General features: G+C 45.0%; 1 protein-coding gene across 1 annotated transcript; it reads right to left on the bottom strand.

The window, feature by feature from the left end:
* c2cd3 (C2 domain containing 3 centriole elongation regulator) lies at positions 1-23437 on the bottom strand. Its single transcript, XM_021587955.3, has 35 exons — positions 23223-23437; positions 22446-22715; positions 22176-22333; positions 21823-22025; positions 21565-21731; positions 19763-19895; positions 19364-19516; positions 19071-19209; positions 18718-18833; positions 18393-18596; positions 18123-18232; positions 17802-17920; positions 17516-17647; positions 15592-15835; positions 13635-13876; positions 13111-13262; positions 12722-12965; positions 12383-12566; positions 11963-12146; positions 11502-11674; positions 11258-11390; positions 10808-10982; positions 10612-10705; positions 10209-10289; positions 9477-10109; positions 8932-9270; positions 8616-8751; positions 7918-7982; positions 7597-7799; positions 7262-7395; positions 6834-6980; positions 6469-6659; positions 3229-4132; positions 2961-3069; positions 1-995 (listed from the first exon to the last, which is right to left on the bottom strand). The coding sequence occupies exons 1-35, from the start codon at positions 23272-23274 to the stop codon at positions 861-863; spliced, it is 6858 nt and encodes a 2285-aa protein (XP_021443630.2). The 5' UTR covers positions 23275-23437; the 3' UTR covers positions 1-860.
* Between the last annotated feature and the right edge of the window lie 1140 nt (positions 23438-24577).

Here is a 24577-nt window from a genome sequence, read left to right as displayed (position 1 = left end):
TTTGATACATCATTTATTATGTAATTGGTGATTTTCAGTTTACAATGAACAGCCGATATGCAAGATACAGTAGTTGTCTTAAACTGAAAAGGTATTACATCCAATGAATTTCATTGCAGCAGGGAGCCAAGGCAATAAGACTTGTTAAAATAGCACAGAGCTAATTTAGACTTTATAATAATTATGTAACACTCCATAATTATATAAAAACACCCATGCCCCCATCCGCTGAGCCAATCCATACATGTCCCTGAGAGGCTGTGTGCCTGAGCTAGTGCATGTTTTCACTGTCAGAAGTTCCTACAGTCTCTGGTTTCAGGAACAGAAGCGGCTCTTGAATAGTGTGTGACTGCCTGGTGACGCAGAGAATAGAACAACATACAACTATTACATACATATCCTAACACCAGCCCATTACCGTGACAGCTGCTGAAATCCAAACAAAGGTGACGTCACTTTAAGAACAAACTGTTCATCAGTTTGTTGGAAAAACAAGGACTACTGGACAAGGGGGTCAAAACTTGATACCCTTTTGACTATTAGAAAAAATGTTTTCCCCTGTGACAATAATCCTTAAAAGGCTATGGGAGTCTCCCACATCAGTGATCATGGGTGCACACCTAATAATAAATAAATAAAATATCAGTTACACTGGCAAAACCATTTAATTTATAAAAACAATAGAAAAACTACTTAAATGAAATGTACATATTCTTTACATAATTAGAAAGCACTGTCCATGAGCTGCCACTTATGTAATCAAGATGTGTGGTCATTCATAAACCTTTAGAAAACATACACCCAACCGTATATACAGCACGACACACAATATCAAATAGCATTTAGAGAAAGTGCTAATGTTAGTCTTTAAAATGAGATGCAAATATCTTTGCTATTCTCTTGGTCTCTTCTTTCTTCGTGGACGACGGTGGTATATTAGGCCTGGGACGAGGAACGCGCCGACAGAGAATCCCATGTCTAAGAGAGCTCTTTTTCTGCAAAAAAGAGATTCAATCAATTGTTTAGCATAGAAACTGGCCTATTGTTCCTAGTTTGCAAGCAAACAAAATGCATCATTAGGCTTTAAATTGAGATACTGGGAGATAAAACATGTGAAAACGCAAAGATTTAAATGTCTACCATTGTGTGTTAATGAGTCAGTCCTTTCTCCATCAAATAGAACCAGCCCCACATTGGTCAAATACGTACAAATATGTGATCAATCACGATGAACTCTACTCTTAAAAGGGCTGGTCAGATGTTTGTTTTAATATTAGCACAGAGTGACTAGCTGGAACTAGTTTCCTTTAGCATTGAGTGACTTGCTGGAACCAGTTCTCTGACATGTCCTGCGAACTCTGTAGTCCCACTGCGTGATAAACAACTGCACCTCCACACCCCCTTCTTGAAACTGGATACATGCCAGTCTGACGCAGGGGCCCGGACAAGCAGGCATACCTCCCTATCACCACAGTTGCCCTTTAGTTATTTAAGTTAAGTTATGAGCCAAACCATAATGATTATTCTCATTAGAACAACTTCTGAGCTATTAATGATAAAAGACAAGAAATGTTGATTTCTCACAAATAGTAGGCCTAAATCTCCCATAGCCAGACTGCCAAGTGTGTTACCACACAGACAGACATATCAGCCCAGTGACTGTGACCCCACAGTTAAAGGTCAACACAACGCTGAGACGGAAAGACACTCAGGGTTCTTGTTTTATGATATTTCAGTCAATGGCATGTGGAGCGCCCTGAGTTTCTCCCTCTCTCTAGAGATGAGCTTAACGGTTATTTTCTCCTTAGCTCAATAGCAATGCAACCATTTGAGAGAGATCACCCCACTGCTAAAGACTAATCCTCAGGGCAGGAAAAACAGTTCCTCATGATAAAAGCCCCCCACCGTAGAAGTATATTTTAAAGAAGGCGGTGGCCTCTTATACTACTAGCTGCTGCACTGGCTCAGTTCTCGCAGTCGCTAGAGTGGCTCAGTTCTCGCAGTCGCTAGAGTGGCTCAGTTCTCGCAGTCGCTAGAGTGGCTCAGTTCTCGCAGTCGCTAGACTGGTCTAGACTGGTGCACTCTTGGACGCCCGAGTGGCACAGAGGTCTAAGGCACAGCATCACAGTGCTAGAGGCGTCACTACTGTCCCGGATTTGATCACGTGCTGTATCACAACCGTCCTTGATCGAGAGTCCCATAGGGCAGTGCACAATTGGTCCAGCGTCATCTGGGTTAGGGGGGGTTTGGCTGGAGGGGCTTTAGCTGGCTCATCTCGCTCTCTCAACTTCTTGGGGCAGGCCGGGCGCCTGCAGGCTGACCTTGGTCGTCAGTTGAACGGTGTTTCCTCTGACACATTGGCGTGGCTGTCTTCCGGGTTAAGCAGCCCGGTGTTAAGAAGCGCAGTTTGGCGGGTCATGTTTTGGAGGATGCATGACTCGACCTTCGCCTCCCGAGCCTGTTGGGGAGTTCAGCAATGAGACAAGATCGAAATTGGGGAGAAAAAGGGGGGAAAATTCACACAAAAAAATAAGACGGGTGCACTCTGTGTGACTCCTATACTGGCCCCCTTTACTCGCCGACATCCAAGCTGGACGAGGAATGGCACAGTGACCTATTAGTAGCTATGTCCTCCTTTGGCATTGGTATGACAGAATATTAGCACTGGAAGATGATGACTTGGCAACTTCAAGACTGTAGAGACAGTTTCCTTATTAGTCAGCAGCGTGCGCCTGATAGAATGAATGACGCAATATTCTGTAACCCATGGCTTATAATGCAACAATCAATCATTTTAGTGGAATTTGCTACTACTCTAAATGTTGATCTGTGTCTCAGTTACTCATGTCTAGACTTACAAAAACCTGTTATAATAGGATATTCAGGCTCAACCCAGAAGCAGAAGAAAAGCAGATTGAGGCAGAGAGAGAAAGAGGGGACAGGGCTGGTACTGTACTTACTGGGTCAGAAGAGGCCAGGGGGAAGACAGGTGCTATGCGTAGCGCTCTCATAGAAGCCTCCATGTTGTGAGATGAGAGGAAGAAATTAGGGATCTCCACAGGGTCAGAGCTGGACAAAAGGCAGTTAAGGAACAAGCAAAAACCAAGCATGCAGGTACTGTATTTATTCTTGGGTCCATGTTAAAACTGTAAAAAAAAAAGCTCAGCTTCAGCTAAACAGTTAGAATAACAAAGAGGTAAGAAACCAACGTTGACAATGCAAGGATACTGTTTAGACTTCCTGTTGTCTTCTTTGTGTAGGAACGTTTCTGGCTGATATGTGTCAGATGTGACAACAACATGTTCTGTGTCCTCTTCTGAGAAAGCAGCTGTGTCGTACAACAACCCGGAGGTCTCAACCTCTGACAGAACATCTCTGTCACCAGGAACCCTGCTAGCAGTCTCTCCACTACACAATAAGGACTGTTCGTGTAGAGCAGCAGGGATGGACTCCTGATGTAGTGCTGCCTCATTGTCAGAGGTTTGGAGTGTCCTCTCACCATCACTCACCGTGTCTTCCTCCTCATCTGTGTCTGGTCCCTGAGAGAATTCAGAGTTAACATGTTGCTCCCTCTCCTCTAGTCTGCTGCCTATGGCCTCACTAGACCTCCAAGCCTGCAGGGTGTCAGTCTGCAGATCAGACCTCTCCCCCTCCTGTTGGGTGAGGCTAGGGTGGTAGGAGTAGTCCAAGGCTTGGCGCTCCTCTGGTGTCTCCAGACTCTCCAGAGAGGCTAGGTCTGGGTCTGACAGCAGGCTGGTCCAGGGGCTGGTTCTGTCTGTTAGAGATGCAAACTCATTCAGAGGCCTGGGCTCTACCACGGTCTCCTCATAATCTCCATCCTCTTCCTCCTCTCTGGGACCTCCTCCTTCATCAGCTTCAGATGCAGGGGCCTTGTCCTCCTCCTCTTCATCAGCCTGAGAATCACTGTGTTCCTGATACATACATGGTACAGGTGAAGGGACAGGAGACAAATCCTCCTGGGGGGAGCCTGATGCTTTATGGAAACATGGAGCACTCTGGGGGAATGTTTCATAGCCTTCGGGCAGGTGGTGGTCATCTGGAACAGGGGGAGTTGTTGAGCTGTTCTTGGGGCTAGAAGGTATTGTCTCCATGCGATGATGTCCCTGTAGATCTGGAGAAAGGAAAGAGATGTGTTGAGTGGCCTGACACTAATAACAGTATAATAAATTAACAAGGCAATCCCCAAGACGTAGACATGAAGTAACATATTTTGGATACCCTTTGAATAGGTATGCACCCCAAATCTCATCCTATTCCCTATATAGTGAGAGAAAAAAAAGTTCTGGGACACTGTAAAGTCCATGGAGAACAAGAACACCCCCTCCCAGCTGCCCACTACAATGAAGATAGGAAACACTGTCACCACTGATAAATCCACTATAATTGAGAATTTCAATAAGCATTTTTTTACGGCTGGCCATGCTTTCCACCTGGCTACCCCTACCCCGGTCAACAGCACTGCACCCCCCACAACAACTCGCCCAAGCCTTCCCCATTTCTCCTTCTCCCAAATCCAGTCAGCTGATGTTCTGAAAGAGCTTCAAAATTTGGACCCCTACAAATCAGCAGGGCTAGACAATCTGGACCCTTTCTTTCAAAAAGTATCTGCCGAAATTGTTGCCACCCCTATTACTAGCCTGTTTAACCTCTCTTTCGTGTCGTCTGAGATTCCCAAAGATTGGAAAGCAGCTGCGGTCATCCCCCTCTTCAAAGGGGGGGACACTCTTGACCCAAACTGCTACAGACCTATATCTATCCTACCCTGCCTTTCGAAGGTCTTTGAAAGCCAAGTAAACAAACAGATTACGACCATTTCGAATCTCCATACCCTCTCTGCTATGCAATCTGGTTTCAGAGCTGGTCATGGGTGCACCTCAGCCACACTCAAGGTCCTAAACGATATCTTAACCGCCATCGTTAGGAAACATTACTGTGCAGCCGTATTCATTGATCTGGCCAAGGCTTTCGACTCTGTCAATCACCACATCCTCATCGGCAGACTCGACAGCCTTGGTTTCTCAAATGATTGCCTCGCCTGGTTCACCAACTACCTCTCTGATAGAGTACCTCTGGCAGTCTCTATGGGGGTGCCACAGGGTTCAATTCTTGGACCGACTCTTCTCTGTATACATCAATGATGTCGCTCTTGCTGCTGGTGAGTCTCTCTCTACGCAGACGACACCATTCTGTATACTACTGGCCCTTCTTTGGCCACTGTGTTAACAACCCTCCAGGCAAGCTTCAATGCCATACAACTCTTCTTCCGTGGCCTCCAATTGCTCTTAAATACAAGTAAAATTAAATGCATGCTCTTCAACCGATCGCTGCCTGCACCTGCCCAACATCACTACTCTGGACGGCTCGGACTTAGAATACGTGGACAACTACAAATACCTAGGTGTCTGGTTAGACTGTAAAGTCTCCTTCCAGACTCACATCAAACATCTCCAATCCAAAGTTAAATCTAGAATTGGCTTCCTATTTCACAACAAAGCATCCTTCACTCATGCTGCCAAACATACCCTTGTAAAACTGATCATCCTACCAATCCTCGACTTCGGCGATGTCATTTACAAAATAGCCTCCAATACCCTACACAACAAATTGGATGCAGTCTATCACAGTGCCATACGTTTTGTCACCAAAGCCCCATATACTACCCACCATTGCGACCTGTACACTCTCGTTGGCTGGCCCTCGCTTCATACTCGTCGCCAAACCCACTGGCTCCATGTCATCTACAAGACCCTGCTAGGTAAAGTCCCCCCTTATCTCAGCTCGCTGGTCACCATAGCATCACCCACCTGTAGCACGCGCTACAGCAGGTATATCTCTCTGGTCACCCCCAAAACCAATTCTTTCTTTGGTCGCCTCTCCTTCCAGTTCTCTGCTGCCAATGACTGGAACGAACTACAAAAATCTATGAAACTGGAAACACTTATCTTCCTCACCAGCTGTCAGAGCAGCTCACAGATTACTGCACCTGTACATAGCCCACCTATAATTTAGCCCAAACAAATACCCCTTTCCCTGCTGAATTAATTGTATTTATTTTGCTCCTTTGCACCCCATTATTTTTATTTTTACTTTGCACATTCTTCCACTGCAAATCTACCATTCCAGTGTTTTACTTGCTATATTGTATTTACTTTGCCACCATGGCCTCTTTTTTGCCTTTACCTCCCTTATCTTATCTCACCTAATTTGCTCACACCATATAGACTTGTTCCTACTGTATGTTTGTTTTACTCCATGTGTAACTCTGTGTCGTTGTATGTGTCGAACTGCTTTGCTTTATCTTGGCCAGGTCGCAATTGTAAATGAGAACTTGTTCTCAACTTGCCTGCCTGGTTAAATAAAGGTGAAAAAAAAAAGTGCTATACTTTTGAACAGAGCCCTATGGGAATAGGCTGCCATTTGGGACTAATCAGGTGAAGAGCATCTCACCACTGATGAGGTTGTTAACCTCCCCAACCAGGCGGGTGGACTTGAGAAGGAGCTGGGAGGAGTCTGTGTCTGAGACCTGGTGCTCGTCCAGTCTGGAGCGCTGGCCCTGCTCACTTTGAGAGGGGAAGGTAGGGGTGGACAGCTTATGGCTGAAGTACCTCTGGATGTCATCCAACTCACTTAGGTTCTTCCTAGAACAAACACAACAAGCACATTCCTTATTGAAAAGTTACTTCGGTGACACTTTCTGTGTGGGTATACAGTAAACAGTCCAGCCCCCCCCTATGGGCCCTGGTCAAAAGTAGTGCACTACATAGGGAATAGGGTGTAATTTGGGATGTAGACCTAATGTCCCAATCATTTACCGGAGTGCTGAAAACAGAACGGAGCTGGAGGGATGGGCGTCCACCACAGCAGCACTGGTGGGGTGGCCCACTCCCCCCTCCTGAAGACTCTGGTGGTACAGTCGCACCCTGTCCATGTGCTCATCATGCCGGTCACTTTCACTGGACCTGAGACATCGGGGAGGAGGGGGAGAGCAGAAAGGGGGAGGAGGAGAGCAGGAGGTGGCGACAGGGAGAGGGGGATAGCAGAAAGGGGGAGAGCAGGGGGAGAGGAGACCAGAAAGAAAAAAAAGTAACACCATTACGAATTGTTGAAGTGGTTGTCCAAAGTGAATTTAGGGTAGGTTTGTATGATACCATACACTTTATGTTGCATCTCATTGAAATGGATTACTTGCTGTTAAAGAAAGAATTGTGAGGGACAGAGCTAGAGACGAGCTCTACAGTACCTTTCTGGCAGCAGCCTGTCAGAAAGGTGGGGTGTGGAGTTGATCCTCTGCTCTGTGTAGCGGCTGACGTGGGAGGGGAAGCTGCTGTATGTGGCTGTCGTGTGGTAATAGAGGGGCAGGGTCTGGAACAAAGCCTGACAAATAAACACACGCACCACGGCTGTTAAACCCACAAAGATATACAAGTAGTACAAAACACTGATGCACTCAAATCCTTTTGTGACCGCTATGAGCCATTCTGGCTCAGACAAAGGTACTTACCTACTTACTAAATGCTAAGATGCTTTAGGAAGAACTTAATACAGACTAACAGTGAAAGCCACTGCTGTACTCACTGAGGAGTCTTTGTTGCCGTCACACACAGCCTGTCTCTGACCCCGCAGCTCCTGGACTCCCTTAAGTGGGGAGACAGACACTTTGAGCTGGCCCTGGCACTGGCCATTGAAGTCAGTGATGTTGTACCAGCCACACACTGACTGGAAGCCTGACAGGAGAGGGGACAGGTCCACTGAGGCAAACCCAATCACCCGCTCCACATCTAACAAGACAAGACACAGGACTAATGAAGTGCATTAAACATTAAAACAACACTAACTTTATCCCCTTCAACAATTGTTGGTTGATAGCTAGAGTATTACTACATTGCTGTACTGTACCTCCTTTGTGCCAGACTTTGAACACCAGGGACTGTTGTGGATCCAGAAGAAGTTGCTTTGACAGCCTGTGATTATCAAACAGTATATTAGTTCAGCGTGACACGGTCTGACAGAGGGCATTCTAAACTAGGCATGTTCCAATAATATCAACAGCACATTTGTTCATAATCATCCAAACAATCCTTAATAACTTTTATATCTTTGGGCCCATTAAACCTGAATATTACATAAACAGTATGTGTTGCAGGGGTTAAAACTAAAATAAATACCATGACTAGAGATATCTCCCGCCAAAAAATCCATATTGCGATAAATTGGCTGAATTGATTCGACAACGATAAATAGAACAATACGTTAACATTAATGTGCACCAGTTTTTAAAATAAACCTTCATTTTATCTCCAATCTCTAGTATAGTCTACATATCGTAATGAAGGACATCAGCTAAATGCCTGCGATAAGTGATTTGTATTGTATCCCCTTTCATACCAAAAAGTAATGACCATCATGTTTTAAGGGAAAGAGGATGATTTTATAAATTTATTAAACTGAGTTTGACCAATTCCAGTCCTTTTCAATATGAAAAATTAAATAAAAAGAATCCATATGATGTAAATCTGTCTCAGTGACGGATAACTTTAACCCCTGAGTTGTCTAAACCTCTGAAGTAAGCTATAGATGGTACACAGGTAGTCTACCTGCACTCCTGCTGGTGGTCCCAGACGGGGCAGTGACTGTCTGCTATGAGAGCTGTGGTGACTGGTTCAGAGTCAGTCGTGACGTAGGACACCCAACAACTGGGCAGCCCTCCACTCCGCTCAGCTAGAGGACAGCCTGCCAAGGAGACGCAACACAACCATCAGACTCATCAACAAAGTGTTAAAGGACACAATCAAAATGGATGACCCTACTGGAAGGATGTGTCACAAATGGCACCCTATTCCCTATGAGCAATGGTCAAAAGTAGTGCACTAAATAGGAAATAGGATGCAATTTGGGAGGCAATCTGTGTACCTTTAAGACTGAGGTGCATAGCCCTGTCCACAGTGATGGTGACAGTGAACGTGTCCTCCATGCTGACCTCGAAGGGCTGTGAAGGCTCTACACTCACTGAGGACTTGGTCTGGTGTCTGCTGGGTGTTCCAGACTGTCTGGACACAGATGCTGTGGATGAAGGGACTCCCTGCCCTCCCTCCTTCTCCTCTCCCTGGCTGTCACAGTTCTCCTGGTCCTGGCTGTCCATTCCTCCAGGTGTGTGCGCCTCTGGGAGGGATCCAGGGGTCAGGGTGATGTGGACCCTCAGGGCAGCTCCACTCAGATCTGGGGCGGAGCGCCTGAACAGGGGGTACACACCTACACAAACAAAACACTGGTGTGTTACTGATGACCCTTATGTAACATTATATTACAACATAGCATTTACAAAGGCTAGATAGTCAACGATTAGTTTGAGGTCGTCATCGACTGTTAGTTATATCAGTACTGTGCTATTTAGTATCTTGAAAGGAGCAAATAAAATGTCTTATTTTTTTACTAAATGTATTATTAGTATTACGTACCACTGAGATTCAGCTTGTGCCTTGCCATCTTGGCCAGGGAGGAGAGGTCCACGAAGGCTGAGCCCACCAGCCGGTCCATGTCATGAGGCCTAGGTCTCCTGTCCTTCCCAAAGGCCACCCACACCTGAATCTCAAGTTTCTCCTCCCGGAGGTACCACAGCAGGGGCTGGCTGCTCCTCAGCTCCACAGTCCTGCTTCCTCTGAAGGCCACCGTGGCCAGGCCCTCTTCCCCTCCACCTCCCTCCTCCACAGACAGGCCAGGGTGTCTGAGCTGGGAGCAGAAGGCCTCTCCGTCGTAGAGTTTATATCTAAAGTAGCAGTAGGTGGAGCGCTGCAGCTCGCTGTGTCCAGGCAGGAGGAGACAGTGGACAGGCAGCCAAGCTCTGGGCATGGACATGGTCAGGGACACCATCCTTGGAGTCTCAGCCCACATATCTCCCTCATTGGGTAGCTCCTCTTCCTCCTCCTCCCTCCCCACCTCCCAGCCCAGGCCCTGGGCGGCAGTGATGACCCTCTCTCTATCTGCATGGTGTGCAAAGTTGATGGAGATGTCCAGGCCGCCCACGAATATGTGATGTCTGGGAGATGAGGTCAGGTCCTTCGGCAGAGACACTCCAAACCACCCACTGATCCCTGGGAATTTACAACACGTTAGCAGTCTGTTGGTTGGTAAAGACTGACCCACTGACCTTATAACAGCACTGACTGAGTGTATTATACAGCATACTGAACCTGTTCTTTTATGGATGAGATCAGCCAGCTGAATTCTCACTGTACCCAACAGAGTATTCTTTGATCTCGGGCTGACCATCACTGCAGTAATAAAACACACAAAATGCATAAATACATAAATCCCACTGGATCAAGTTTCCATCATTGTTACATTAGGAAGATGAGCAAACTGTGAAATTAAATTGTATAATAATATTTCCTTGTAACAATTGACGTTAAAACACAACTTGTAGGATCGAGTACTTGAGCTGCAGTGAACCCATGATTGTCAATTGGATATATTAAATGTCTGATATGGCTTTTGTTTACAATTGCACCCAATAAATACCAAATAAACAAATAAAACCATTCATGCACAGTATTCTGATTGTATGACTAAATCCCATTGCAGCTGCTTCCTCACCCATGCGACTGTCTCTATTCCAGACAGTGAAGACAGCTGTGGCCTCCTGCAGGAGCTCAGCCAGGCTGCAGGTCTCCCCAGAGCTCCTCTGGACCTGTATGAACCAATTAATTAATTAAATTCTTGTTTTATTGTCCCATAGGAAAACTTGTGACAACAACACAGGCATTCATCTACATCATGTGAGTTCCATCACCTGCAGCTCACAGGGGAACTCGGTGTGGTGGTCAAACTCTGGGCAGAAGGTCCTGGCGGCCACACGGGTACTGCGCCTCTCCCTCTCAGGCAGGAAGGAGAGATGGGCAGTAACGTACACATTCACCCCAACATCAGCATAGTACTGAAACGTTTCATCTTGCTCTGACAAAGCCCTGTGGGAGTGTATGTTTGTTAGAAACAAATTGAGTTTAAATGCACATTTATTGTAAAGCACTAGGCCGTGTTACTGTAAAGCACTTTGTGACAGCCACTGACATAAAAAGGGCTTTGGTTTGATTGAACCAATTGAAATGCAGTGAATATTTATCAAAGCGTACTTGGAAAAGAGACCTAGGTCTCAATATGTCATCCCTGTTAAAATAGGTTAAATAAATAAAAAATGCAGAACATTCCAATGATTGGAATAGAGAGTGCGAGATGGCAGTACCTTGCTGCTGCCTGTAGTCCTGCTGCCCTGTGCACCTGAACCACCATGGTCACCACCCGAGAGGCAGCCCCCCCACTCCTTACATCAGATATCAACGGACGTTGTTTGTAATGAACAAACACATCAAGCAATCCTTGGAGAGTACATACAACAAAGTTAACTGATCAAATACTGTATGTATGTAAGGAAAGTGTCTTGATTTCAGGTTTTGTAAGTACAGTACAGCATTGCCTGTGCGTGTTACCTGAGGGCTGAGGTTGGTGTCCAGCAGGGCTGTCAGTCCTGGGCATCAGCGGAAGGGAGAAGACCTGGGCTTCAGTGGGCTGTTGTCTCTGCATGGTCACCATGGCGCACAGCTTGGACAGGGGCAGCATCCCTTTAGCCACCAACTGGTCCCGGACATTTGGGTAATAGTACCTGCAAAGGTGGGTCAAATAAATTCCATTAAACCACCAGTCTAAAAAAACTATGGAAGCTTGAGTGCCAATCTGTTTGTGCTATCATGTCAACTTGACACCAAACATGGCTTGACAATGACAGCAATGGAGTTGACAAGAGCACAAACAGATCAGGGACCAGGCTAAAACAACGTTGCGTCGGGTATACTGGCCTCAAGTGGTCAGGAGAGACGTAACAGGTTCTGTCCCAAATGGCATTTAATTCCCTATATAGTGCACTACTTTTGACCAGGGCTCACAGACTGACCTGCACCACACTTCAAACGGGATGCCTCCTCCATTGGCCAGGCCCTGGCTGGAGAAAGAGCTGAGTAGCAGTCTCTGGACTGGGACTTCTACAGGAGCTAGCAGCAAGTGACTCTCACTGTGGCCAAACACTGGGTCAGGAACACACAGGGTAGTGGTGGTACGGAACTGCCTCAGATTCACACCTAGAGAGGAGAGAAATGGACAGTACATTAGCAGAGGATAAACAGACAACAGACCTCAAACCCTCATGTCAAACGTGATAAATGTGTATTCAAGGCTAGAACAAGAAAAATATTAGTGCAGTGCTAACTGTTACAACACTGAGACAAAGGGCCCTTGTCAAATGCACTGCACCATAAAGGGTATATGGTTGGATGCAGCCAAAGACAAGAAACTTAAACATGAGCTATTTGCTTACTGCAGTTTAACAGATTTGGGTCCAGACTTTGAGCAGGAGGTTCCTCCTGAGTAGGGAAGGTGTACTGGACATAACAGTCAGCCTCCCCCCAGACTGTAGACTGTAGTGGTGTCAGCCCCTTCACTCTCTCCACTCTCACCACAAACAAGTGCTCTCTCATAGTCTCCTCGGGAGACGGCTTCACCTGAAGGATAACAAAGATAAAACTGTTACAAGGACCGCTGGAATTGAATTTACCCTGAAATCCTGGACTTGTATGAATAACATTGAGCAGCAAAATCCTGAAACAACTTGCATTAAAAACATTTTAAAGACAGAAAACAATTCATAGCTAATTACATTTTGTTCCTTGTGTGGTTGGTGATCCAGCAAATGGGCTGGTCTTGGGAGATGAGACACAGAGCCAAGTTCTTCATCCCTCATATGCTGCAGAGATACTATTTGGACAGATAGACCCATGGCTAGAAGCACCCGGAGGTTGCCCTTAATAATGCCTGAAAACACATCAATGACTGGCATGTAGCTGTCCACCCCTAACACTGGGTACTGAGCCTGAAGCAGAAGGTGGGAAATCTTGGGATCTCTGAAAAACAAAAGAAGAATCAATCAAACAAAAATACATTGTATTGAGTAGCTGTTTCCATAATAACAGGTGTTATATGACTCATTTATATATAGTACAAAGGTTGAGTTATAACAAGATAATGTATTTCAAACCTTTCCCTCACCTGAAGGACATGTAGAACTGGTGGAGGGGTAGTTTGACCAGCCCTAGGAGCCGATCCTGCCCTAAGCTTCCTGCTCTCTGCCAAACCTCAATCACCATCACATTGTTCCTCATCCTCTCTAGCAGCCTCGAGGTCAAAGCCACAGGAGCCACCTGAGAAACAGAGTATTTAAACTCACATTTACCAGGCAGACAGAATCACATCATAAAGACACCCTATTCCTTTCATAGTTCACTACTTTTGACTAGGCTGAGGGCCCATTTGGGAGGGGTTTTCATTGCCTTTGATATGAATACCCTTAGCCAGTGGAGGCTGGTAGGAGGACGGGCTAATTGTAATGGCTGGAATGGAATCAATGGAACGGTACCAAACATATGGAAACTACGTTTGACTCCGTTCCATTTAAACCACTCCAGCCACTACAATAAGCCCGTCCTCCAATAGCTCATCCTACCAGCCTCCTCTGCCTTCAGCAGCATCACGCTGACTGGGTATAAAATGAATCTGTTCCATCAGTTAGTTACCTGTACAAAGTTGAATGAGGGGTTTGCCTGGCCCCAGCTGATCACTGATCTGGACGTCTCATCCTGGCCAAAGAGCTTACAGTTCAAGTAGACATTAGGAGGCTGCATGGGTCCACAGCTAAAGTCCTTTCCATTAGGCACCATGAGCAAAGCATGCAGCAGAACCCCACTGTCCTCCTCCACCACCTGATGGGCCTGAGGTCTGTCATGAGATGTCTGGAGGCTGGTGAGAGGTGAGGGACCTTGGGGGGCCATAAGAAAAACATTTACAGTTGAAGTCAGAAGTTTACATACACCTTAGCCAAATACATTTAAACTCAGTTTTTCACAATTCCTGACATGTAATCCTAGTAAAAAAGCCCCGCCTTAGGTCAGTTAGGATCACAACTTTATTTTAAGAATGTGAAATGTCAGAATTGTAGAGAGAATGATTTATTTCAGCTTTTATTTCTTTCATCACATTCCCAGTGGGGCAGAAGATAACATACACTCAGTATTTGGGATCATTGCCTTTAAATTGTTTAACTTGGGTCAAATGTTTAGGGTAGCCTTCCACAACCTTCCCAAAATAAGTTGGGTGAATTTTGGCCCATTTCTCCTGACAGAGCTGGTGTAACTGAATCAGGTTTGTAGGCCTTCTTGCTCGCACACACTTTTTCAGTTCTGGCCACAAATTTTCTATGGGATTGAGGTTAGGGCTTTGTGATGGCCACTCTAATACCTTGACTTTGTTGTCCTTAAGCCATTTGCCACAACTTTGGAAGTACGCTTGTGGTCATTGTCCATTTGGAAGACCAATTTACAACTAAGCTTTAACTTCCTGACTGATGTCTTGAGATGTTTTCCTCCCTCATGATGCCATCTATTTTGTGATGTTCACCAGTCCCTCCTGCAGCAAAGCACCGCCACAACATGATGCTCCCACCCCTTTGCTTCACGGTTGGGATGGTGTTCTTCGGCTTCCAAGCCTCCCCCTTTTCCTCCAAACACAACGATGGTCATTATGGCCAAACAGTTCCATTTTTGTTTCATCAGAGCAAAGGACATTTTTCCAAAAAGTACAATCTTTGTCCCCATGTGCAGTTGCAAATGGTAGTCTGGCTTTTTTATGACGGTTTTGGAGCAGTGGCTTCTTCCTTGCTGAGCGGCCTTTCAGGTTATGTCGATATAGGACTCGTTTTACTGTGGATATAGATACTTTTGTACCTGTTTCCTCCAGCATCTTCACAAGGTCCTTTGCTGTTGTTCTGGGATTGATTTGCACTTTTCGCACCAAAGTACATTCATCTCCAGGAGACAGAACATGTCTACTTCCTGAGCGGCATGGCGGCTGCGTGGTCCCATGGTGTTTATACTTGCGTACTATTGTTTGTACAGGTGAATGCGGTACCTTCAGGCGTTTGGAAATTGCTTCCAAGGATGAACCAAACTTGGAGGGCCACAATTTTTTTTCTGAGGTCTTGGCTGATTTATTTAGGTTTTCCCATGATGTCAAGCAAAGAGGCACTGAGTTTGAAGGTAGGCCTTGAAATACATCCACAGCGATACCTCCAATTGACTCAAATGGTGTCAATTAGCCTATCAGAAGCTTCTAAAGCCATGACATCATTTTCAGGAATTTTCCAAGCTGTTTAAAGGCACAGTCAACTTAGTGTAAGTGAATATCTGACCCACTGGAATTGTGATACAGTAATTTATAAGTGAAATAATCTGTCTGTAAACAATTGCTTGAAAATTACTTGTGTCATGCACAAAGTAGATGTCCTAACTGACTTGCCAAAACTACAGTCTGTTAACAAGAAATTTCTGGAGTGGTTGAAAAACGAGTCTTAATGACTCCAACCTAAGTGTATGTAAACTTACGACTTCAACTGTATGTGATTGATTTTTGTTCCTAGTAGTCTTTTTATTGTTTACACACAAGGATGAGTTGAGCGTGTTCCCTTCCTTTACTGACCTTGAGGGGCCACAGTTATTTTTCCCGTCCTGGAATATCTATTATTAACAGTAGATAGAGGGATATCCTCCCCTCTAGTGTCGTGATGGTGAGGCCTAATGGTTGTCATGTCCACCCTTGAGGGGCTAGCTTCTCTCTGGGGACTGGTCAGGGCATGGGAGGGGGCTCTGTAACTAGCTCCAGCTGACCTTTGACCATTGGCTGATGAGAAATCTTTGTTGTCTGCAGCCAGTTCAAGTGACACCTGGAGAAACAAAGAGGGAGATTGAGATAATTGTTGTATTTATTTTTATTTAACCTTTATTTAACCAGGTAGGCCAGTTGAGAACAAGTTCTCATTTACAACTGCGACCGGGGCAAGATAAAGCAAAGCAGTGCGACACAAATAATAACACAGAGTTACACATAGAATAAACAAACAAACAGTCAATAACACAATAGGAAAAAAGTCTAGTCTAAAGTGTGTGCAAATGAGGTAAGATAAGGGAGGTAAGGCAATAAATAGGCCATAGTGGAGAAATAATTACAATTGAGCAATTAAACACTGGAGTGATAGATGTGCAGAAGATTAATGTGCAGGTAGAGACACTGGGGTGCAAAGGAGCAAAATAAACAACAACAAAAAAACAGTATGGGGATGAGGTAGTTGGATGGGCTATGTACAGGTGCCGTGATCTGTGAGCTGCTCTGACAGCTCATGCTTAAAGTTAGAAAGGGAGATATAAGTCTCCAGCTTCAGTAATTTTTGCAATTCGTTCCAGTCATTGGCAGCAGAGAACTGGAAGGAAAGGCGGCAAAAGGAGGAATTGGCATTGGGGGTGACCAGTGAAATATACCTGCTGGAGCGCGTGCTATGGGTGGGTGCTGCTATGTTGACCAGTGAGCTGAGATAAGGCGGGGCTTTACCTAGCAAAGACTTAGACGACCTGGAGCCAGTGGGTTTGGCAACAAATATGAAGCGAGGGCCAGCCAACGAGAGCATGCAGGTCGCAGTGGTGGGTAGTATATGTGGCTTTGGTGACAAAATGGATCGCACTGTGATAGACTGCATCCCATTTTCTGAGTAGAGTGTTGGAGGCTATTATGTAAATGACATCGCCGAAGTCAAGGATCGGTAGTATAGTCAGTTTTACTAGGGTGTGTTTGGCAGAATGAGTGAATGATGCTTTATTGCGAAATAGGAAACAAATTCTAGATTTAATTTTGGATTGGAGATGCTTCATGTGAGTCTGGAAGGAGAGTTTACAGTCTAACCAGACACCTAGGTATTTGTCGATGTACACATATTCTAAGTCAGAACCGTCCAGAGTAGTGATGCTGGACGGGCGGGCAGGTGCTGGTAGCGATCGGTTGAAGAGCATGCATTTAGTTTTACTTGCATTTAAGAGCAGTTGGAGGCCACGGAAGGAGAGTTGTATGACATTGAAGCTCGTCTGGAGGTTAGTTAACACAGTGTCCAAAGAAGGGCCAGAAGTATACAGAATGGTATCGTCTGCGTAAAGGTGGATCAGAGAATCACCAACAGGAATAGCGACATCTTTGATGTATTCAGAGAAAAAGAGTCAGCCCAAGAATTGAATCCTGTGGCACCCCCATAGAGACTGCCAGAGGTCCGGACAACAAGCCCTCCGATTTGACACACTGAACTCTATCTGAGAAGCAGTTGGTGGACCAGGCTAGGCAGTCATTTGAGAAACCAAGGCTGTTGAGTCTGCCAATAATGAGTAATAATCCAACAATACACTCAATATGTCAACAACCACCTAAATATGATAAACGTAACAAAGGCTGTGTCCCAAATAGTACCATCTTTTCTATGTAACCCTATTCCCTTTGGGCTCTGGACAAAAGTACAGCACTATAAAGGGAATAGGGTGCCATTTGGGATGTAGACAAAATGGTGGACAGTGGCAGACAGGCTCACCTTGAGGGGGCCGATGTCCTGGCTATCACCAGTCCCCTGCAGACTCTGGACAGGCAGAATGATAGTCTGACTCAGCTGCTCCCTCTGCAGTAGACAGCGGAGGGGGAACACAGCCTTGCCAATGGCTACAGGCTGCAGAACAACACAGAACACATCCATTAAGGTGCAATATACCAACTATATACTATCTATAAATACATAACTTGGGTAAAGTAGCACAGAGGCTTGGTTACTGTACAATAAAACATAAAAGTAGATTTTTGTTGTCATACAAGTGTCCACATACTTTCTTCTGGGAGCTGTTTCTGAAGTAGATGTTAAATGTGAGTTCTGTTCCCCACCACTGCTCAATAGTTGACCCACTGAAGCGGACTGGAAACACATTGCGCTGCTGAAAGTTCACCCCTACAATGCAGAGTGAGACAGACAACATGAAGGTGTTGTTAAAGATATCATTCCTAATAATTCACAATACAAATTGAAATATCAAACTCTCTGACAATGCTAAAGAAATGTGTCTACAACACAAATGGTACGAAAAGTAGTGCACTATATAGGAAACAGGGTGCCATAAAGGACACAATCTTTGACAATGTTAAAGTCTTACCACCTCCTGTAACTTTACTAGAGAAAACTCGTGTCACCTCTGCTGCCAGGGCCTGACTAGGATCATGCCTGCTGGAAGCTACGGGGAACAGGTACTCCACAAAATAGGAGCTATGAAAAGAGAGACAGACATGAAGCAGGAGCATAATGGTAATCAAACAAAAGGGGAGACAAACATTTGAAATATTGGGCGAGTTAGTTTTGCATCCTAAAGGGAACCGAGCGATGCAAAACGAATGTGCCCATTGGCATGTTTCATTATGGTGCATACCATTTCTTAGAGGAGAGGGGTCGAGGAGGTTTCCCTTTGCCAGACATCTTCTTAGGTATGGTGGTGGTGCTGTCGGCAGGCACAGTCAGGGAGTGAATCACTACTCTGGCCAACCGAACCTCACCTAGGACAGTGAGCTGGTCCATACACAGCCCAGGAAGCATATCCCCAGTCCCTGGAGTCTGCACATTTTCTGAGTCCAGGCTGACACAGAAGGTTCATTACTGTACAATGACTTAAATTCATTTTGAAATGTTCAATATATCTTTACAAAGTAAAGACGGAGACACTAGTAGAGACAACAGCAGAAATGAGTATAACTGACCCTCCACTTTTCTTTGGACCAGAGTGCCTCAGCTCTTTATCATCACCCCTCTTCTTGAGATTCTTCTTTGGAGAAGGACCATCCTTGTCGTCATCACTTGGACTGCTGTTAGACATCTGAAGGACACAGAGGTAAAATAGTGACCCTAAAGGCTACAGTATTGCCAATGTAAACATATACGGTAATATTGGTAAACAGAGTGCAGGTATCCATCTTTCCATTATCCTGCTTTTTCAAACTTGTGTACCTATAACTGACAACATTTTTTATTAAGGACTAGAAAAGAGTGCAGAAACCCATTGTTTCCTTGGTAAACAGAGGACAGGTGTTGCTGACTGGTGGCTGACACTCACAGGAGCTTTGTAGAAGAGGTTCTCTAGCAAGCTCTGGTCATACTGTGGGTCATTGAGTTCACTGTCTCCATACACACTGAGGAAAGAATCAGGAGGAGAGCCCTCTCCATCCCAGATAGGGAGAGCAGATCCGTTCAAACTAACAAAAGGAGAGAGAACACGACACACAGTTACTTATAGAACTATACTGCAAAGTTACTTATACAGATACGTTTAATCAACTTGGTACCAATTACTAGGTAAAGACACAGTTTTGTTTGATCTTAATATGCTAAGATGGGGGTCAAGGCTACCTGCCCAGCAGCAGATCCACTGCCCTGTTCTCAGGGTCAGCAGCAGTACAGTCTGGGCTGAGGTAGTCTGGGGGACTGTGGGGAGACTGCAGGACACTGGAGTCAGCATGCAGAATGTTCTGCAGTAGCCTCCCATGGGGAGGAATGGACGGTCTAGAGAAACAAAAACAAGACAAGTTCCCTAAGCCACGCATAAGTCAATGAGAGAGATTTTTAAAAGGACTGGAGCCATATGTATCAAGCATCTCAGAGTAGGTGCACTGATGTAGGATCAGATTCCCCCTAACCATGTAGTCTTATTTCTTATGGTTTAAAGGGCAAAACGGATCTTAAATCAGCACTCCTACGTACTCTAAAATGCTTGATACATACGCCCCCTGAACTCAGTTTAATACTAACATTGGTGGTGCTCCTATGTTGTCCTTTGGAAGAGGTAGAGGAGTGTCTTTCAGAGCCAGTTCAGAGTCCATGTCAGACTTTAAAGCTGATACCACCATGGCATTTCTAAGCTTGCTTCCACGCTCTAAAATAACTAAAACAGGAAAGGATACAGTAGGGATGTTAGCAGAAGATAGACAGTTTCTCTATTGTACGCATTCAGTGCATTCAGAAAGTATTCAGACCCCTTCCCCTTTTCCACATTTGGTTACGTAACAGCCTTATAATAAAATTGATTACATTTTTTAAAAATCCTGATCTACCTACACACAACATCCCATAATGACAAAGCAACAACAGGTTTAGACATTTTTGCAAATGTATTAAAAACAAAAAACAGAAATAACTTATTTACATATGTATTCAGACCCTGTGCTATGAGACTCGAAAATTCAGCTCAGGTGCCACCCGTTTCCATTGATCATCCTTGAGATGTTTCTACAACTTGATTGGAGTCCACCTGTGGAAAATTCAATTGATTGGACATGATTTGGAAAGGCACACACCAGTCTATATAAGGTCCCACAGTTGACAGTGCATGTCAGAGCAAAAATCAAGCCATGAGGTTGAAAGAATTGTCCGTAGAGCTCAGAGACAGGATTGTGTCGAGGCACAGAGCAATCAAATACATGTATAAAGCCATTTTTACATCAGCCGATGTCACAAAGTGCTATACAGAAACCCAGCCCAAAACCCCAAACAGCAAGCAATGCAGATGTTGAAGGGTACCAAAAAATGTATGCAGCATTGAATGTCCAAGAACACAGCGCCCTCCCATCATTCTAAAATGGAAGAAGTTTGGAATCACCAAGAATCTTCTTAGAGCTGTCCGCCCGGCCAAACTGAGCAATCGGGAGAGAAGGGCCTTGGTCAGGGAGGTGACCAAGAACCCGATGGTCTCTCTGACAGAGCACCAGAGTTCTTCTGTGGCGATGGGAGAATCATCCAGAAGGACAGCCATCTCGGCAGCATTCCACCAATCAGGTCAGATGGAAGTAAAAGGTACATGACAGCCTGCTTGGAATTTGCCAAAAGGCACCTAAAGGACTCTCAGACCATGAGAAACAAGATTCTCTGTTCTGATGAAACCAAGATTGAACTCTTCGGACTGAATCCCAAGCATCACTTCTGAAGGAAACCTGGCACCATCCCTATGGTGAAGCGTGGTGGAAGCATCATGCTGAGGGGATGTTTTTCAGCGGCAGGGACTGGGAGACTAGTCAGGATCGAGGGAAAGATTAACGGAGCAAAGTACAGTGAGATCCTTGATGAAAAACTGCTCCAGAGCACTCAGGACTTCAGACTAGGGCGAAGGTTCACCTTCCAACAGAACAACGACCCTAAGCACACAGCCAAGACAACACAGGAGTGGCTTCGGGACAAGTCTCAATGTCCTTGAGTGGTCCAGCCAGAGCCCGGTGTTGAACTCAATCTAACATCTCTGGAGAGAGCTGAAAATCGCTGTGCAGCGACACTCCACATCTAATCTGAAAGAGTTTGAGAGGATCTGCAGAGAAGAATGGGAGAAACTACCCAAATACAGGTGTGCCAGGCTTGTAGCATCACACCCAAGAAGACTTGAGGCTGTAATCACTACCAAAGGTGCTTCAACAAAGTAATGTGTAAAGGGTCTAAATACTTATGTAAATAAGGCTATAATGTAACAAATATGGGAAAAAGTCAAGGGGTCTGAATACTTTCCAAATGCCCTGTATATGATCCCTTTACAGTATGTACATGATGATGCTGTAGTAGGCTACAACCTGAAAGTATGTCGTTGGTGGTCTGTCCGTGAGTTGATTCCTGCACTGTGGGATTTGCCGCTCCCTGTCCATGTTGAGATCTACTTGATGTTGGCTTTTGGTTCTCAAGTGCCAAGTCAGTCTTTTTTTCCATCTGGGCATTTTGGAAGTACAAATGGTCTTTCCCTCTGAAAATATTACAAAAGCATGAAAGCATCACTGAAATGAGAGAGAAGCTGCTTGAACAGACAGTAGATATGACATTAGTAGATTGTCTACCTTGGCGTATTGCTCCCTGACTCTTTCCCACTGTTGACAGAGAGTGGTCTGGACAAGGAGGGCACCACTAGAATGTTTGGTTGAGATGCTGGCTTCACTGTGGACCTGAATGCAGACACAGCCGTTTCGATACTCATGTCTGTGGTGGGAACTGAGCAGCTGCTGTCGTACGTTTCAGTCAGGGCCTCCAGAGCAAGCGACACCTGGAAAAAATGTTAATCAAGAACAATCTATATGTAGACTCATCCAATTCACTGATGTCTTCTAACAGAGAGCCTGGGAAAGCAAGATAAACCACAAAGCATCTATCAGAATTAAATAACACATTTTCAATTGGGTTGCAGCCTCCCTACCTGTAATTCTCCAAGCTTCTCAGACGTTGGAGACACCAGGGTGAAGAACCCACTGATGGAGTGTGACAGAGAGAGACAAGAAATCCCAGCAACCTGAGCACGAGCAATTGGCAGGTGTTCTGGCTTTGTCAGCACCTCCAGCACCAGAGAGCCCATATCTGAAATACAGACAACATATATAGGGAAAAACAACAACATCAGGAGGTCATTTGAATATTCTGAAGACAGCTTGGATCACACAATGTGGCATACCATGCATGCAATAGTTACCTGTTAAGTAGGATGTGAACTGCTTCGGTCCACATCGGATGGGAAAGCGAGCGGTGGACTTCACAGTCTTCTGTGTCGTTTGTGACCCATCCCGTGGTCTGAAGTGGGTCCCATTGGAAGACTCTCCCCACCAGCGCAATCTGATAAAAGTTGTCGGGGAAGGCTTGGGGACTGTCCATAAAACTCTGCTTACTGTCACTCGTAGAAAGCATCGCAGCTGACCCTCAACCAGTGGAGGGAGGCTTGTGGTTGGGGACACATCACTGGGGACTGCAATTTTTTTTGTTGTCAATGTAACTTACATGATGTTACTTACAGCGTAAAATACATTTCTACTACTAACGTTAGTTATAAAAAAGTACTAGTAGTTTATTTCGTATTTTGGAGAAATTACACCCTGCTCCTACCGCGAAGAGAAATTTAGCACCCGTGAAACATTTATTACTCTGGCGCGTTACAAAAGTATATGGGGCCAGTTAACGTTAATAAACAAAGTCAGTGCAGGTAACGTTCTGTTGTTGTTCGCTGGACCAGCGCTAGCTAGCAACAACAAGCTAGCTAGCAACAACAACAAACAAGCGACAGAAATTGTCTTAGCTACTAGGTCCATCAATTGAGGTTGCAAGTTTTCACTATATCCATGTCATTAGCATGCAACTAACTAGTTAGCAGCAAGCAGCTTCAAATGAGAATCTACATTTTTCACCAGTCACCACACACAGCCAGCAGCATCACGTTAGCTAGCTAATGAGATTGGCGTTGTTCGTAGCTAGCTACCTTTCCTCCTGATGCTTCCACATTTGGTAGACTTCAATTTTTTTGTCTTCATTCCTTACCAATAAATGTGATATGACAATATTAAACCTAAATTACATTATGTAAACAAGTTGTCAGTGCAAACTGTCCCTGAGCAACAACGTTCGTTAACTTTCCTCAGTCCCGCCTCTAATCCAAAAACCGCCGCTGTTATCCCGTGGTGCACTGTGGGAAGTTGTGTCAATGCAACTCCAACCTCTCATCACCAGCACCAATCACCACCAGAGAGCAGCACTGTTCTGTACAATACTGTAACGTATCAGGTCCACCATCATCATAGATGGTGAAACTAAAATCAACGTTCACAAATCCTAGTCTTCAATCATTTGTGGGTACTGGATTTGAGGCTTTTGTTCCAAACAAGGGTGCAACACACGACTCAGCAATTCAAGATCTTGATCAGCAGTGTATACGTAAATCCAGATGTGCTAGAGCAGGTATTCCCAAACTGGGGTACGCGCAATGCCGTCCGGGGTACGCCAAATAAAAATGGGATTCATATTTTAAAATATATATAATATATATTTTAATATCTATATTTTTATATATACAGTCCATTTATATTTTTCAACTGGGCTATACATTTGGGTGAGTTTTTTCTCGCCTGAGTAGCCTCGTTTCACTGCCAAAAATAAAATGAAACCATCTAGTGTTCAGCGAAATAACAACACAATGTCAAATACAGGTAGCCTAATCAAATAATTAACATCCAATCACATTAACCGTTACTCTCTCGCTTCCAATAATGGTCCGTATGTGGCCAAACGTAGCTGCTGCTCATTCCGTTTGCTCGAAAATGGACGAATAGTTAGAAAAAGTAAGGCCCGCGTCCATAGAGACAGATACCAGCAGTACTACACCTGCACCTGTTGACGACACAAGTTGTTCTGCTTCCACGAGCACACCCAATCCTAGCATCAGTAATTCTACATTTGTTGTTAGCTTAGCTAGCATGGACACTGACAGTTGTGAATCTGATGCAGCCAAAGAGCTACTGCCGCATTGCTCAAAAAAATAAAGGGAACACTTAAACAACACAATGTAACTCCAAGTCAATCACACTTCTGTGAAATCAAACTGTCCACTTAGGAAGCAACACCGATTGACAATACATTTCACATGCTGTTGTGCAAATGGAATAGAGAACAGGTGGAAATAAAAGGCAATTATAGCAAGACAGGCCAGTACATCAGGAGACGTGGAGGAGGCCGTAGGAGGGCAACAACCCAGCAGCAGGACCGCTACGTCCGCCTTTGTGCAAGGAGGAGCAGGAGGATCACTGCCAGAGCCCTGCAAAATGACCTCCAGCAGGCCAC

This window comes from Oncorhynchus mykiss, chromosome 27 (genome assembly GCF_057628025.1).
Source record: "Oncorhynchus mykiss isolate SJ-2025 chromosome 27, ASM5762802v1, whole genome shotgun sequence".
Taxonomy (NCBI): domain Eukaryota; kingdom Metazoa; phylum Chordata; class Actinopteri; order Salmoniformes; family Salmonidae; genus Oncorhynchus; species Oncorhynchus mykiss.
This window is presented reverse-complemented; position numbering and strand designations above follow the sequence as displayed.